This window comes from Aethalodelphis obliquidens, unplaced genomic scaffold (assembly GCF_003676395.1).
Source record: "Aethalodelphis obliquidens isolate GAN/ISIS:26980383/991018 unplaced genomic scaffold, ASM367639v1 scaffold69, whole genome shotgun sequence".
NCBI lineage: Eukaryota > Metazoa > Chordata > Mammalia > Artiodactyla > Delphinidae > Aethalodelphis > Aethalodelphis obliquidens.
The window spans coordinates 2,504,247-2,519,865 of NW_020838013.1; the positions used below are offsets into that span (position 1 = coordinate 2,504,247).

A 15,619-nucleotide genomic window follows, 5' to 3' on the forward strand; every position below is an offset into this window, starting at 1 on the left:
CCTGGCCTGGGCCATTTGGACAGAGCGCCCGTCCCACCCATCCCCCCATTGCCCCAGCCCTGAGTGGGGAGGCTCTGCCCAGGCTGCAGGGGGGCTCACCATCAATTACAAGTGGATGTCAAACACGCCATCCTCCACCGTCTGAACCTCCTCCTCTCGGATCTCTGCAGGGAGGGGGGTGTCACAGGACCAATTCCTGGGTCCCTGTGCCCTCAGCAGCCCTTCCCCCCATCACTGGAGGCACCCGGCCCCATCCCAGAAGCAGAACCATCCACCAAAAATCAATTCACTGAATGACCAAAAGGCCCAATTTTTGAGGCTCTTTTTCTAAATTTTCATTTTGCCACAGCTTTTTTGCAGCCACAGATTTATCGGTGCGGTTTGCTTAAATGTCAGTTTTGTGTGTGTTTTACATTTTAGACCCCAGCACTTCTGGAAGGCTCAATGCAAATGGTTTCATCTTTTCTGTATCTGAGAACTTATGCCCTGTGCCTGCCTCTATTTTTGAGGACTTATGCCAGTCTGAACAGTTGTGGTCAACTGCCTTAGACCCCAGTTGAACATGGTTGTTCAGAGTGTTCTCAGCAAAATAATCATTTGAGGAATTGTCATTCAGAAAACTGACCTAGAACCACCAATGGCCCCAAGAGAGCTGCTGGGAGCTTTGGGAGGCAAGGGACTTTTCTCAGAATAGCCTCCAAAGCAGCCAAAAAGGGAAACACAGGCAAATGGCTCACAAAACTCCCTCTCCAACCCATTGTCAATCCCCCTAACAAAATAAGAGTGCAAATTGAATCTTGAAGTCTCTTTCACGTTTACTCTTTTTTATTTATTAGTCTCTGTCCTCCTCAGCCTCAGAGGGTTGAGGGCTCCCTGGTCACCTTCTGACACCCTTACCTGTCCAGCCCTTCTCCATCACCCTACCAAAATAAGACAATTACAAACTCTGCAATAATTTCCATCCTGGAGAAAGTAATACTATGCCACCATGGCCTTGCTTCCCTCCCTCCACAGGCCAGTACAAAAAGAGACCCCTTCTTACCTGGAGGCCGGGAGCCTCGCCTGCCAGGGCGGGGCAGGGAGAAGCTGAAGGCGCGATGGTGGGTATGTGTGGGTGAGGGTGAGGGTGCAGAACCCTCCAGACTCACACTCTGGGCCCGGCGCCGGCACTCAACTGACAGACGATCCTTGCACTGCTTGTGGCAGTTAACACCACAGGCTGGGGAGGCAGATGGGGAGCCCAGCCAGATCAACTGATCAGAATACCCTTCACCCCATTCCACAGGCCTGCACCTCTCCCCAGGTCCCTTTGCTCCTGAGCAGCTGCCCCACCAAAACAAGAGCCTCCTTTCCAAGTGCCTCTTCATCCTACTCGGCAGTCTGTGCCCTCTCCAAAGCTCCCTGTTCCTGGGCAGCTGCCTCACCAAAATAAAGGCCCTGGTTTTTGTTTGTTTGTTTGTTGTTGGTTGTTTTTTGGGTTTTTGGTTTGCTTGTTTTGGTTTTTGGTTTCTGGGGGTTTTTTTTTGGCAAAACTGCGAGGCAGGCGGGATCTTACTTCCCAGACCAGGGGTCGAACCCACACCCCCTGCAGTGGAAGCACGGAGTCTTACCCACTGGATGGCCAGGGAAGTCCCAACAAAAGCCCTGTTAAAGGCTACCCCCTTCACATCAATCAGCATGCCTCTTTGGCTCTAAGGTACTTCACTCCTTGGCAATTACCCCACCAAAATGAGAATATTCACCCAGATAGTAACTCTTCCCAAAAAACAGCCCAGCAGCCTTGCAACTCCATCTCACCTCGGCATTTGAGGCCCTGCTTGTAGATGCCCAGGATCTGAAATAGAGGAGGGGCCGTAGTAGCGGGGAGGGGTTTAGAGGGGATGACTCTACTTCCTTTCCATGGGCAGGGAGTGGGACTGACCCTTTCTGGAGCCTTAGGGCCCCCCTCAGGGTTTTGTTCAGAACAGCAAGAGGGGAGGCAGGTGGAATTAAGGTTTGCCTAGGCTGAGAAGGCTCTGGCAGGGGCGGGGCCAGAAGGGAGGGTGGGCGTGGATGGGGCGGGGCCGGTGCTGGAGGGGTGTGGCTTGGGCGGGGGCTCACCAGGGCCTTGCAGTGGCGGCAGGCGACCGGGCGCAAGGAGTTGCTCTCGTGGAAGTTGTGTACGAAGCCCATGCGGCCACCCAGCACAGAGCTGGAGCGCAGAAAGTAGGAGACCATCTCCTCCTTGCTGATGCAGCCATCCCTGTCCGGGAAGGGGGAGGGCCTCAGCTCTGGGGGCCTCCCTGGGACCACCCACCACCAGCTTAACCCATCCCACTGGGAAAAACCCCTACCAAGTTAAAGGTCCTCACCGACTCCTGATTTTGGACCCCTGGTGCAGGAAAGAGAAAGAACACTAGACTTGGAGTCAGGCAGATGTAGTAGCTGTTACTAACTAGTTGTGTGGTCTTGGGCAAGTCAATTGCCCTGGGTTTCCTCCCTGGAAAAATGGGGATCATAATTCCTGCCCTGCTCACTTCACAGAGTTGGTGTGTAAACTAAAATTGCTCTGCACTTCCCCATGGGATTATCAGCTTCTGTTTCCCAAAATGAGCTCTGTGGAACACCAGTCCGGAGCCCTGAGAATTAAGAGATCTCTGATGAGTTTGGGGACCAGGTAAGATTGGGAAAAGCTGCACCTGTCTCACTCTTGCATAATCCTGCCAGAAAGGTAATCCAGGGCTTCCCCACGGAGCCCTTGTTTTTCATCCATTCACATATTTTAGGGAAAGAGTGAGCACGTGCTCTGGAGATGGACAGAACTCAGTTCAAATTTGGGCTCTACTTCTTCTCTGTGTGACTTCAAGCCCCATCCCTCGGTTTCCTCTTCTATAAATGGGGACGATGATAGTTCCTACACCTCAGAGGCCTTTGGGTAAGGCTTACATGAGATAGTGCACATGGAACATTGACAACAGCGTCTGTAATGGTTAATAGATGCTGGGTCACTGGGAGCTATTTCCACCAGGGGTGGCCCTTGTCGGAAACGCCTGCCCATTGTATTTACGTGATCCAGGTTGTCCTTCAAATCAGTGGTACATTGGGACGACTGATGGTTTATGAAAATATGTAAACCTAGGCTCCTATCTCACACTGTTCATGAAAAGTTAATTCCCACTAAATTCAGAACACTAATGTAAAACATAAGAATTTCAAAGTATCTGAAAAGGTATAAGGGAAGAATTTTGTAATCTTGAGGGGATGAAGGCCTTTCTATGCATAACACAAATCCGAGAAGCCATAAAGGAAAAGACTGACATATTGAGCACACATTTTTAAAAAATTTTATATGGAAAAGGACAACATAAATGACAGACTGGGAGAAAATATTTGCAAACATATTCAACACCAAGGGTTAATATCTATTAACAGAGATTCTAGAAATCAATGAGAAAAAGACTCACAAACCCAGTGGAATAATGGACAAAGGACATGAACAGGCAATTTACAGAAGAAATAGAAGTGGCCAGTAAACATATGAAGATCTCCTACCCCCACTAGTATTAAAGAAATGCAAATTTAACCAAGACGCCATTTGCCAATTAGACTGGCAAAATTGTAAAGCTTATTATAGCATCCACTGTTGGCAAGGAAGTTGGGAAATGGGCACTCGTTCACTGCTGATGGGAGTGCAAGCTGGCACAACCTTGCCTGAGGTCACCTTGGCAGTCTCTCTTCTAATTTAGAATGTGCATATCTTTTGATCCAATTATCCCACTTCTAGGAATTTCTCCTACAAAAATAGTGGCCTGAGTGCATGGGTACAAAGATGTTCACAGTAGCATGGTGGATATTAATAGCGAAAAACTGGGAACAGTCTACGTGTCCATCAGCAGGAGAATGGTGAGGCAAATGATGGCCCAGCCACACAGTGTAATACTCTGCAGCTGTTCTAAAGAATGAGGTAGTTCTGCATGAATCGGCCTGGAAAGATGTCCATGATGAGGGTTTAAGTGGAAAACAAAAGTAAAAAAACACAAAGCATGCAGTTCTGTCAAGACAGTGATTTAAAAACAAAAACAAAAAACCCTGAAAACCCTACTGCCACAAATACCCAGATGCTGCTTAAAATATATCAAAAATTGCTTTAAATGCATAGGTGAGTTTGTAAGAAACGGAATCCCCCAAGTTTCAGAAACAAAGAGAGATCTTCGAATTGATTCAGTGAGCTGTGGCTGCCCCAGGAGCCGGGTGCTGGATTTTGATACCTGCCTGGGGCCTGCAGGAGGTGGGGAGTTAAGGCTGAGACGCCTGCATGAAGCTGACGCCTTGAAGGTCTCCAAGGGCTGCACCCTCCCTAAAAGTGTGGCCTGGAAAAACTCCACCCTAACGCAGGGAGGTGACAGGGAACTGTTTTCAACTCAGAGAAAACTCTGTTTTCAACTATTTGTTCCCAACGCTGGGAGGAGAAACAAAGCAACTACAATGAACGCCACTGGCGGAACTAGATTTATAACATCATCCTGTTTGTCTATGAAACAGACACAGACAAATTCTCTAACAATTTGCAACACACATGAAAAAAAGACTGGAAAGATACAGGCATTGCCACACCAGTAATGTTACTAACGTAGTTACTAATGACAACCTCTGAGTGGGAAAGGAGGGAGGGAATTTTCACTTCTTACCTTATACACTTTGCTCACTATAAATCTATTTTACTACCTGGATTTTTTTTTAACCATGCATTTTTATAATATGGGAAAAAAACCAGCTTTTTGAAATATGGATAACATTGAAAAGTAAATCGACCTGAGATGGACTATAAATTTTGATTGGCATAAAAAAAAAAAAAAAAATTTTGATTGGCATTTTGTCCGCTCAGCAAAGCCAGGGTGCGAACATGGTTGCATGTTTAACCTACTCCAGAGAACCAGCTGTTTGTCCAAATTGTCAGCATGTGAATTGTGAATTGTTGATAAGCAAGTGGGTGCTGCTAATTGCAGGCCTTTCTTATCTATTCATTAAGACAGGCTACCCAGGAGTTCAACGTGCCCACACTTTTTGCCAGCTGTGAGCTCCACAAATAAAATGGCATTTATGTAGCAACAGTCCCCAGGCCACCGTCTTTGCAAGATTCAGGTGGAGTCCCCCCACCCCCTCTTCGGTCTGAATAAGTGAGGTAACCCTGTGCCTCTGCAGCTGGAAGCCTCCCCGAAAATAAGAGCCCCTCCCCACATGGGTGGCTTCCTCCCTCAAGATCATCTGGTTCAATGTCCTCATCTTGCACGGGAGGAAACTAAAACCCAAGGGGAAGTGAGTCTGCTTTCCCTCTCCCCCTGCCCCCAGGTCTCCTCACTGGTTCTGGTCGAAGTCCCCAAAGGCGCTGAGGTAAGGAAAGTTCCCACGGATGATCTGGAACTCCTCCTGTGAGATGTGGCCGTCCCCATCAACATCGAAGTTCCGGAACACAGACTGGAGTACACAGAGGGACACATGGGGGAGGGGAGGATAAAAGGAGCATTGGCCCCACCCTGCCCACATTCCCAGTCCAAGTGATGAAGGGCGGGCGTCTCAGCCTCGTGCAGCTGTCTGTCTCCCCCACCACCTCCCTTCTCCGTACCCCCATCCCAACCCCACCTATCAGCTGCGCCCCGTGCCTTCTGGAGACTGAGTGTTGGCCCTTGAACCTGGCACTGGTGGTGGCTCCCAGGGCAGTGCCCTGGCAAAACTAGCCTTGATTGACCACTACGGACCTGTCCCCCCACCCCGCAGACTCCAGAGCTGGCTGCCACGGAGTCTCACCTCCACCATCTTCTCAATGTGCTCCACCATGAGTGCCTGATCCAGCTTGGGTTTGGCCGCTGAGGTCCACTCCTCCAGCACCGGGGGCCGGGGAGGTGGCGTGCAGCTGGTGGGGCTGGTTGGCTGTGGGAATGGTCGAGGCTGAGAGAGGGCCAGAGGTGAGGAAGCCCAGGGCCCAGTGGAGGAGAGAGGGCAAGCCCTGGGGACAAGGAAGCCTGCCCGACGAGCAGGATGGGTGAGGTAGCCTCTAATCTTGGAACTCCCAGGAGGGCAGAGGTGGGGGAGGAAGAGGATGGGCCGAGTGGGTAAGCAGCGATTCCGTCCCTCACCGAGGACTTGGAGCGCGGTTCCCGCTGCAGGGACAGCTGGTAGAGCTCATCCTCTGTCTGATACTGATCCAGAGACACCTGGGACATACAGGTCTGATCACGCCCACTGGCCTCCGCTGCTCTCAGGAGCCCACTGCCCAGAACTCAGACCCACAGGTCCACCTAGAGGTCGCAGCCCAGCCCCGAGCCTGGCCCAGAAGCTAGACTCAGGACGAAGGCCAGCTTAGAACACATCCCAGCAACCACACGCCAGCCTAGCACACAGACCAGAACCTGTATCTCGGCCCCAAACCTTGAACACAAGGCACTGTCAAGATCTCAGCCGAGACTCCAGGTCGCAACCCAGCTGAGAGCTCTGAGATTCCCGCCAACATAGAACCCCGCCCAGCCACCAGACTCCAGCTCAGATTAACCCCGCCCAGCCACCAGACTCCAGCTCAGATTCCAATCCCCATCTCAGTCCGGAACCTAGAAACAGGTAAGACTTCACACCAAGCCTTAAAACCTAAGCCCCAGCCCAACGATCAGAACCTAGTCCAGATCTGGACTAGAACCCAACTCCTACGCTAGGGCTCAAAACCAAGTCCAAGACCAAGCCCAGAAACTCAGAGCTCAGGGCCATGTTTAAAAGCCGCCCCTGGGGAACTCCCTGGTGGTCCGGGGTTAGGACTCGGCCCTCTCACTGCCGAGGGTGCGGGTTCCATCCCTGGTCAGGGAACTAAGATCCCACAAGCCACGAAGCACAGCCAAAAACTAAAAATTAAAAAAATAAAATAAAAGCCACCCCTACACCCAGAATCCAGAGTCTGACCCCAAACCTTGAACACAGCCCACTGCTAGGAACTCAACCCAGGGCCCAGGCCCAGCCTCAAGTCCACATGCTAGCCTCAGGGGCCCACAGCCCCATCTGGAGCCTAGAACCCTTCTCCAAGTTCACCCCAGCCTTGGGGCCCAGGCTGGGTGTCAGTTCTTCGATCATAACTGAGAACCCAAGGCCGAGCCTGCAGGACCAGGTGCAGCTGTCGACCCTGCTGCCTGGCCCCTCACCGTCAGCAGGCTCAGCAGGTCGGGGTTGGCTTGCACTGGGGGCTGAAGGCTGGTCACCATGGCCAGCTCCTCCAGGATGCTGAAGAGCTGCTTCATCTTGGCCCCATTAAGTCGGGTCCGGGTGGGGTCCAGCCAGTCAGGCAGCGCCAGCTGCAGGGCCACCAGGTCCTTGAGGTGCACACCCAAGATGGGGAAGCGGAAACCCACGCAGGCTGCCAGCCGGCGCCGGTAGTTGCCATAGTTGCCAGTGGCCGTCACTAGTTCTGTCAGACCTTCCCAGAGCTGGGGGACAAAGGGCAGAGGGTCACACACACACACACACACACACACACACACACACACACACACATCACGTACACATCACATATCTCAAGCTCAGCTCTCCTTCCCCTGCCCAGCCCTGGAAATGTGGGAGAGGATGTGGAGTCAGGGTCAGGGATGGGTGAAAGGTCAAAAGCCTCCCTCACTATCCCCCAACACTGGCTCCCTTAGCCCCTGGGAATCAGAATTCATAGGTCACGAGTTCAAAGGGACACCCACTACCAAATACCACACCTCTACACCAGGCCTGGGCACAGATTATCATCAACATTTAACAGAAGAGGGGACTTCCCTGGTGGTCCAGTGGTAAAGAACCCGCCTTCCAATGCAGGGGACACGGGTTTGATCCTTGGTCAGGGAGCTAAGATCCCACATGCCGCGAGGCATCTAGGCCCCCGTGCCGCAACTACTGAGCTCGCGTGCCTCAACAAGAGAGCCTGCGTGCCGCAAACTACAGAGCCCAGCACTCTGGAACCTGTGCGCCACAACTAGAGAGAAGCCCGCACGCCACAGTGAAGAGCCCACGTCGCAACAAAAGATCCCGCAAGCTTCAATGAAGACCCCACGTGCCGCAGCTAAGACCCGACACAGCCAAAAACACAAAGAAAATAAATAAATAAATAATTTTTTAAAAAACCATTTCACAGGAGAGGAAACTGAGGATCAGGGAGGCAGAGCAGCACAGGACGATGATTTCGAAGAATATTCTTAGTGGTATCATTCGTAACAGCCCAAACTGGAAAAACCCCAAATGTTCAATAGTAGAGGAGATACACAAATCGGGGTGGACTAAAACATTATACGGTAACGGAAGTGAATGAACAATTGCTCCACATAACAGAATGTAAGAATGAAAGAAGCAAGGAGTAAAATCACATATACAACACGATTCCATTCATAGGAGGTTCAAAAACAGGCAACAAGAAACGCACATGCTTTTGGGATGCATGCACAGGTGGTAAAGCTATCAAGAAAAACAAGGTCAGGAATTCCCTGGTGGTCCAGTGGTTAGGGTTCTGAGCTTTCACTGCAGGGAGCACGGGTTTGGGGACTAAGATCCCACATGCCGCGCAGTATGGCCAAAATAAATGAATAAATAAATAAAAATTTTTAAAAAGAAAGAAAGAAAAGCAAGGTCATCATCCTTAGGAATGTTATGACATTGTTTGCCTCTGATGAGGACGGAGTTATGCGCTAAGGTGCTGCGAGCTTCGGGGGCTGGCAGTGTTCTACTTCTTGACCTGAGTGGTAGTTACACAGGCGTTTTCTAATTTTTTTTAACTGTACCTATGTTCTATAGACTTTTCTATATGTATGTCACCAGTTATGTTTTTTAAAATAAAATAGGGACTTCCCTGGTGGTCCCGTGGTTAAGACTCGGTGCTTCCACTGCAGGGGGCACGGGTTTGATCCCTGGTCAGGGAACTAAGATCCCACATGTGTGCGGCACGACCAAATAAAATAAAATAAAATAAAATAAGCAGGGGAAGAGTAAAGCACGAGCTTTGAAGTTCGGCAGACCTGTGAGACTCCACTCTGCTGCTTTCACTGTGCAACTGGAAAAGGATTTAACCCCCAGACTCAGTTTCCTCATTTATCAAATGAAGAGGGAGTGCCCAGCCCCCAGCACTGCTGGGAGTTCTCAGCGAGGCCAGCCCTGGGAAGGCTGACCAGGCCATTCCCCTGACCCCCCGAGTCTCAAGCACCTTGATGGTCTCTGGGCTCACGTGGCTGTGGGTCTCCTTGAGGCGGGAGATGGAGCTGTGGCTCAGGCCCCCGACCACCGCCATCAGCGTGTTGAAATTCTGCAGCTCCAGGAGTTTCTGGGGAATAAATGGAGAGAGATGAGGCAGTGAGTCACTGAGTGGGCCCAGAATTTGGCTCAGCTTTTCTGGAGAAGACCTGGCAGTGGGTTAGGGGAAAGGAGGGACTCAGCCCTACTGGCAATTTGGGAGGTTGGGGGGAAGGGGAGGAGCAGGCACCTCTGCAACGTGGACGAAGTGTGTGATGACCAGGGCCCGCTGCGGGGCTGTGGGCTTGCTGAGAATCATGAGTTGCACCCACTGCGAGACACTGTTGAAGAGGGAGATGAATCGCTCCAGGACAGGGTTGTCCACGGTGCAGCCGTGAGTCACAAAACTGTGATAGTCCTGGAACTGCAGGCACAGTGGCCTCAGCACCCTGGGGCCCCTCCCCTCACCAATGGCCGCTCCTCATCCTCCAGTGGCCCTTTGGTGGTTACATTGAAACCCCAGACCCACCCTGTGACCCCACCTATCCCAGAGACCCTGCCCCTCCTGGCACCCCCTCCCCAGCCCACACCCGCTCCCTGACTGAAGGCCATTGGGCCGCACCAGGATCTTGCAAAAGGAGCAATATTCCAAGTAGGTGAGATGTGCTGCCAGCTCCATGGGGTCCAGGTGGTCAAACAACAGGGACATCTTGCGCTTTTTCTGTTCCACAGGGTTCCTCTGGGTCACCTGCCGATTCCACTTGTAGGTGGGGCTGGGGGAGTGGGGCGGGGCAGTGAGTCCTTTGCTAGAGATGCCCCACCCCTCATGGCCCTACACTCATGCCACTCACGCTGACCGCGAGACACTGTGCAGAGCACGAATGTCCCCAGTCCCAGCACCTCCTGCAATCTCCCCCTCATCACACACTCAACACAGATTTATGGAAGACCTACTCTGTGCCAGGCACTGTGCTAGGCGCTGGGGGTACAGAGATGAGCAAGACACGGTTCCTGCCCCCGAGGAGCTCACAGTCTACTGAGGGAGACAGACACAGAAACAAACAATCACGAAATAGCGTAGCACAAGTGTGGAGTGTCTGTGGACTCTTTCAGGGCAGAATTTGTCGTTCCTGCCTCTGTTCCTCCATGACACTTCGTGCAGACCTCTGCCCAAAGACCTCCACACTTGTGCCAAGTTTTGATAACACGGAGGAGGAGGCAAGGGGACATGAGCAAAGTGCCATGGTGGGAAAGGATGCAGGAGCTGCAGAATGGTGAGTGGACCCGTGCAGCTGCAGTATGAGGTGCCTGGTATGGGGTGGTGGGCTGTGGAAGATGAGGCAGGAATGCCAAGCTGGCCTGAGACTATGAAAGGCCTTAATCCCCAGCCGAGGCATTTTGAAGACGATAGGAAGCCATAGAAGGTTTTTAAGCAAGAGTGACATGACCCTCACCCATTCAATTCGACAAACATTTATTAAGTGCAGATGGTGTAGGATGCTGAGTGCCCTGCCCAGCCCTCCGAGCTCCCCCCACGCACACGCTCTCGATGTTGATGAGGCTGCTGTGCCGGCGGTTCCCTTCTTGGTCTAGCAGAGCCTTCAGCTCCTTGATCTGCTCAGCGAGCTCAGGATTCAAATCAAACTCTGCTGGGAATGCTGAGATCCAGTACCTGGTGGAGGTTCAGAGTCACCCAAGGCAGCCCTTCCCCCACCATCCCCTAGGACTGTAGTTCCCCAGAGAGGGGGAAAGAGCCTCGAACTGTGGTTCCCCTTGCCCAGCTCTTTCCTTCCCTACCCGCACTGGGCAGATCAGAAAACAGGGACCGGGCCAGGACCAGGAAGGGGCAAGCCTGCGGCAGCACAACCACCATGGACAGAGCCAGGTTCAAACCCACATGACCAGCTTCCAGAACGAGCTATTTCCACTCCTTCAGGCCAGTCTGAAGCCTGAGATAAGGGAGGAGAGGAGGGGACAGAGCCCCAAGAGGAAGACTCACCTGACCAGATGGCATGTTTTCACCTGAAGCGAACTGGAGTCGTCCTTCCGGGATTGTTGGTAGGTGAAGCAGAGTTAAGGAAAGCAAGCATGGAGACTTACTCGAGAACAGGAGGCGGGGGAGGGAACCCAAGTTCTTGGGGGAGGCTGAGGGCAGGGCCTGGTTCTAGGAGAAATTCTAGGGGTGGGGTCTGGGGCGGGCAGGGCCCAAGCTCTGGAAAGGGGCTGAAAGCAGAGGTGAGGTGTGAGCTTTGGGAGGGTGCCTGGATGGAATGGGGGCCAGATTCTGGGAGAGGCTGAGAGCAGGACCTGGGTTCTGGGAGAGAAGCAAGAGGCAGGACCTGCGCTGGGAGTAGGAACAGGTCCTAGGCTGTGGGGAGGACAGAGCAAGGCCTAGGCTGGGGAGAGACCCGGGGACGGGGCCTTAGGTCTAAGGGGAGGAAAGGGGTGGAGCTTAGGCCCTAGCTGCAGCCTGGGCCAATCCTGAATTCTGTGATGTGGGAGTGGCCCACGCTCTAGGAGCGAAGCCCATCCTCTGCCCCCGCTGGGCAGCGGGGCTCCCTTATGGATGAGGACTGCAGGGCCCTTGGCGAGGCCGGCGAAGGATATACGTACAGCAGTTTTGCCGCCAGCTGAGAGGAAGGGATGTACCAGGGGTGCATCATGAGGAACATGCGCACCAGCTGCGGGTCCCGCACCTTCCCGGAGTCATCTAACTCCGAGGGGTCAAGGAGAAGCGGGTTGACCCTACGTCCCGCAGCTTCGGTCCCTAAACCCTACCCCGCAGCCTGCCGGGTTTCTGGCTCCCGGCCGCCTCCGGCTTTCCCGGGGCTCCGAAACCAGGAGGCAGATTATAAAGTAAAGGTAGGGTGGAAGAGGGATAAGGCAGGATCCGAGGAACTAGAGGAGAGGAGCGTCTGAGTCGGGCCTGTAGTCTGGAGGGGAACCAGCTGGGGCGGAAGGAGACGGGTTCCGCGGGGTCAAGAATCCAGAGGTCATTTCCTGAGTGCCTGGGGAAGGGGCACCCCTTCACCAGATAAGCCACCCCCCATCAGCCGGAAACAGCTTCCAGGCCGCAACAGCGAGTTCCTCCGGATCCCCCGGGGAGACAGATAACGGTCCTCGTGGGTCAGAGTCTGGGGACCCCGTCGCTCCTCCCTTCAACGCTGGTATACTAGGGAAGGGAAACCTTTTCTCTTTCTGCACCGTGTGGATCTCTCTACCCCGGGATGAAGAGGAGACTTTCGCCAAAGAGGCTGCAGGATGCGAGTTGGGCAGAGGTCTGCCCTGGGAGGCAGGGGTCAGGGTTCAGGCTCCCGGCTGGTCTCAGGCTGGGCGTGTCCTCCCGTGCCACTCACCGAAGGCTTCAATGCAACCACGGAGCAGCTCCTCCACCGTGCAGCCCTTGTCCAGGTCCAGGGTGCCCGCCATGGCCTCCGGCGCGGGTAGGCTGGGCCAAGCTGCGCTCCGAGAGCCTCCACGGGGCTCGGACCTGACCCCTGTCCCGGGAGAGACAGAGCCGGAGTCAGCGGAGGCGCGGGCCAGGGGCGCGGCCCCGCGGAAAGAAACGGGGCGGGGCAGGCACGCCCCCTGCTGGGCAGGGGCGGAGTCGTCCGCCGCGGCCACTCCTGGGGTTAACTGGCCCGGGATGTTGCAACCCACCAGTTGGGAAACGAACTGACCAAGAAGCTTCCGGCCCACCCTTGGAGTCGTGGGAGGGCTGAGGGACTCCCCGGGGATAGGGACGAGCCAGAACTCGGGGGGCTGGTTAGTGTCCCAGCCCCCCTCCCCGCAGGACCTCTTCTCCTCACGTCCTCTCCCCAGAGGCACCTGCAGCACCCCGCAGCTCAGTTCTGCGCCCCTCCCGCTTCCCTCCCTTCACAGCCTCCCTTCCCCCGCAGGGTTATTTTGGGAACCCAGAGCCTGAGGGGACCTCGGAGGAATTTCTCCCTGGGATGAGAGGGGGGAGGAACCCAGGCGTCCTGCCCGCGTCGCCCCCTCCTGGGCTCCCCGGAAAGGAAGGCGGGGCTGTGGCAGCCCCCAGGGGCCTGCCATTGGGGAGGCGGGCTGGAGCGGAGAGGAACATTCCTGGGGCGGGGGGGGGGGGGGGGGAGAGGGCGGAGCGGGGAGCCCACTGCGGCCCGGAGGCGTCAGCGGGAAGCCTGAGCCTGGGAACCGCGCGCTCCCAAGCCACCTCCTCCGTGAAGGCCCCAAGGGTCCCGGCTCAGACCTTCCGCAGGCTATCTTCATCCCCAGACCCTGACGCAGGTCCCCATACTGCACAGTCGAACTGAGTGCACACACAGGCCGTCCACACTCGAGCACAGAGCAGGGTGCCCAGAAGGGGGCGCTAGCACCGTGCGGGGTGGAGAGTGCCTGTACGACTCCACCAGCAGCTCCAGTCACTGGCGGGAATATACGCACCCATGCAGAGACACTCATTCCACACCCGAGACCAGGGACCCACATCGGGGTGCAAGAATGCCTGAGGCTCCCAAGAAGCCGAGCCTCAGGCAATTACCTCCCATACTCTCTCTCTCACACACAATGGCACCCACAGACCTCGCACACCTGAACGAAGGAAACCTCGGACACACATACCCAGCTCTCTACCCCAGAATGCAAACCCGTTGGAGCGGCCGGCTTCCGGCCCTGCTGCTCACTAGAGCCAGGCCAGCCTGGAGTTCCGCGGCCACAGCAGCGCGACATCCGCACACGTGTGCACACGCGCAAGGCAGTGCACCTACACGCATGTACACTCTCCCACACATGCACACACCCAGTGGGTATGCACACACGCCCATTCCGCCCCCGCCCCCTTCATCTGCGATCTAGGGCCAGCCCTGCGGCCCCAGCGACCTGACATCCCGTACCCACGGACGCTGGCAAAGCCTTGCCCCACAGAAGGTACCCCGCCCCTACACATACTCCCCCGGGCTGCGGGGGGGGGGAGCGGGGGGCTCCTCTATGGAGTTCTCTGGTAGACTTTTCCTAGGAGCCACCCAGAGTCATCACCCCCCGGCTCTCCCGCTTCCTCGCTGTGTGACCTTGAGAGTCACTTGGTCTCTCGAAGCCTCAATTTTCTCATCTGTCAAATGGGGGCTTCGCCGGGGAAGGTCCCGCTGAGACGTGGCTAGGAAGAGCCGGGTGCGCCCCGTTTGCCGCCCCCTCCCGCGCTTGTCCAGGGAGCTTCGGGTCTCTCGGCAGGTCCCTCCTAAGCCCTGACCCGGGCCGCAGATTCCCCACCCACCAACCCACCCGCCGCCCCCAGCCCGTCTGCGCCGCCCTCAAGGGCCCCCTAGGGGCCGGGCCTCCTCTGCCCTGAGCACCCCCCCGCCCCGCGCTCATTCACTCACACTTGGGACCCGCGGCAAGAAGCCCGCACCCGGCCCGACTGGCGCCACCTCCGTGCTCTCCCGCCCGCCGACCTCGCTGCGGCTGCGGCTCCCGCCCGCTCTCCGCGCCGCGGCCCCGCTCCCCGCCGCCCCGCCCCCGCGCCGCGGCCGCCCCCTCCTCTCCCCTCCCCTCCCCTCCCCTCCCGCCCCTGCGCCGGGCTCCGCACCGGCGGCTGCGCCTCCCCCATCGGGGGCTCCCTCTCGCCCCGCACGCGGCGGTCCCTGCGGCAGCTTAACCCCTGCCCTGCCGCGCCGCCCGGGAGACGAGGGCCGCGGGCGGGGGGGGCTGCGCCACGGGCCGCGCCGAGGGTGGGTGAGGGGAGGTCAGGCCGCACGGGACATGGAAGGGGGGAACTAAACCACCGGTCCTCTCCCCCCATCACAGACACCCCCCTGCCCCCCGCCCAGCCTGGTGTGGGGCAGAGGAAGCCGGGAGGGGCAGGAAGCAGACTGCGGTGGGGAAGGGGCGCCCCGCCCAGCCCCCGGCCCGGGTTCCTGTTTTCGAGACAAACCGTTCCCACGGGGCTAACCCGGCCTGGGGCCGGGCGTCTTCCTGCGGGCAGCGGGGGGCACAGGTTGGGTAGAGATCTGGGGCGTGGGCGCGGCGGGTCCTTGTGATAGCCTGGGGGAGGGGCTAGGACAAGGTGGGAACACTTGGGGGAGAGGGGCTTGTGGGGAGGGAGGAATGAAAACGCGGCTACCTGGAGAAGGGGCCTCGAGGTCTGGGGATAGAGGGAGCTCCAGTTCACACAGGAGGGACTGGGGCCCCGGAAGCCTGGCTCCCCATGAGGCCAGATGAAAAGGGGCAGCTGCAAGCGACGGGTGGGTTCTCCGCAGCTAGAAAACTGGAGCCTGGAGGCCTGGCCAACGCCCCCCCCCACCCCCCGGCAGAGAGGAACTTGGGAGGGGAAGCCGCAGGCGGTTGGGGTCCCCACAAGCCGGGCCTAGGGGAGCCGGTAACCGTTTCCGGCTGTTCAGGCTCAAACACACTCACTGTGAAACCGTCGGGCCCC

The 15,619-nt window shown here is 56.2% G+C and overlaps 1 protein-coding gene and 1 long non-coding RNA gene across 10 annotated transcripts in view; one reads left to right on the forward strand and one right to left on the reverse strand.

The window, feature by feature from the left end:
• Window positions 1-10,589, forward strand: part of LOC113611263 (uncharacterized) — a 25,569-nt gene extending 14,980 nt beyond the window's left edge. Inside the window, exon 3 of the long non-coding RNA XR_003429384.1 lies at window positions 10,290-10,589. This is a non-coding gene — a long non-coding RNA (uncharacterized LOC113611263). The remainder of the gene's footprint in view (window positions 1-10,289) is intronic.
• Window positions 1-15,326, reverse strand: part of RASGRP2 (RAS guanyl releasing protein 2) — a 15,609-nt gene extending 283 nt beyond the window's left edge. The window contains exons 1-16 of one of the 9 annotated variants that reach the window (XM_027089977.1): window positions 15,308-15,326; window positions 12,570-12,710; window positions 11,821-11,843; window positions 11,213-11,275; window positions 10,754-10,885; window positions 9,836-9,986; window positions 9,464-9,637; window positions 9,188-9,304; window positions 7,161-7,442; window positions 6,114-6,191; window positions 5,785-5,907; window positions 5,339-5,454; window positions 2,101-2,242; window positions 1,798-1,834; window positions 1,043-1,219; window positions 100-164 (exon numbers count right to left, since the gene is read on the reverse strand). In XM_027089977.1, the coding sequence (XP_026945778.1) occupies window positions 106-164; window positions 1,043-1,219; window positions 1,798-1,834; window positions 2,101-2,242; window positions 5,339-5,454; window positions 5,785-5,907; window positions 6,114-6,191; window positions 7,161-7,442; window positions 9,188-9,304; window positions 9,464-9,637; window positions 9,836-9,922 (1,392 nt within the window). In that variant the 5' untranslated portion in view covers window positions 9,923-9,986; window positions 10,754-10,885; window positions 11,213-11,275; ... (1 more) ...; window positions 12,570-12,710; window positions 15,308-15,326 and the 3' untranslated portion in view covers window positions 100-105. Of the gene's footprint in view, window positions 1-99; window positions 165-1,042; window positions 1,220-1,797; window positions 1,835-2,100; window positions 2,243-5,338; window positions 5,455-5,784; window positions 5,908-6,113; window positions 6,192-7,160; window positions 7,443-9,187; window positions 9,305-9,463; window positions 9,638-9,835; window positions 9,987-10,753; window positions 10,886-11,212; window positions 11,276-11,820; window positions 11,924-12,569; window positions 12,711-13,812; window positions 13,962-14,567; window positions 14,691-14,773; window positions 14,882-15,307 lie in introns of those variants that run through there. The other 8 variants (XM_027089975.1, XM_027089976.1, XM_027089979.1 and 5 more) reach the window with 8 other exon arrangements.
• Between the last annotated feature and the right edge of the window lie 293 nt (window positions 15,327-15,619).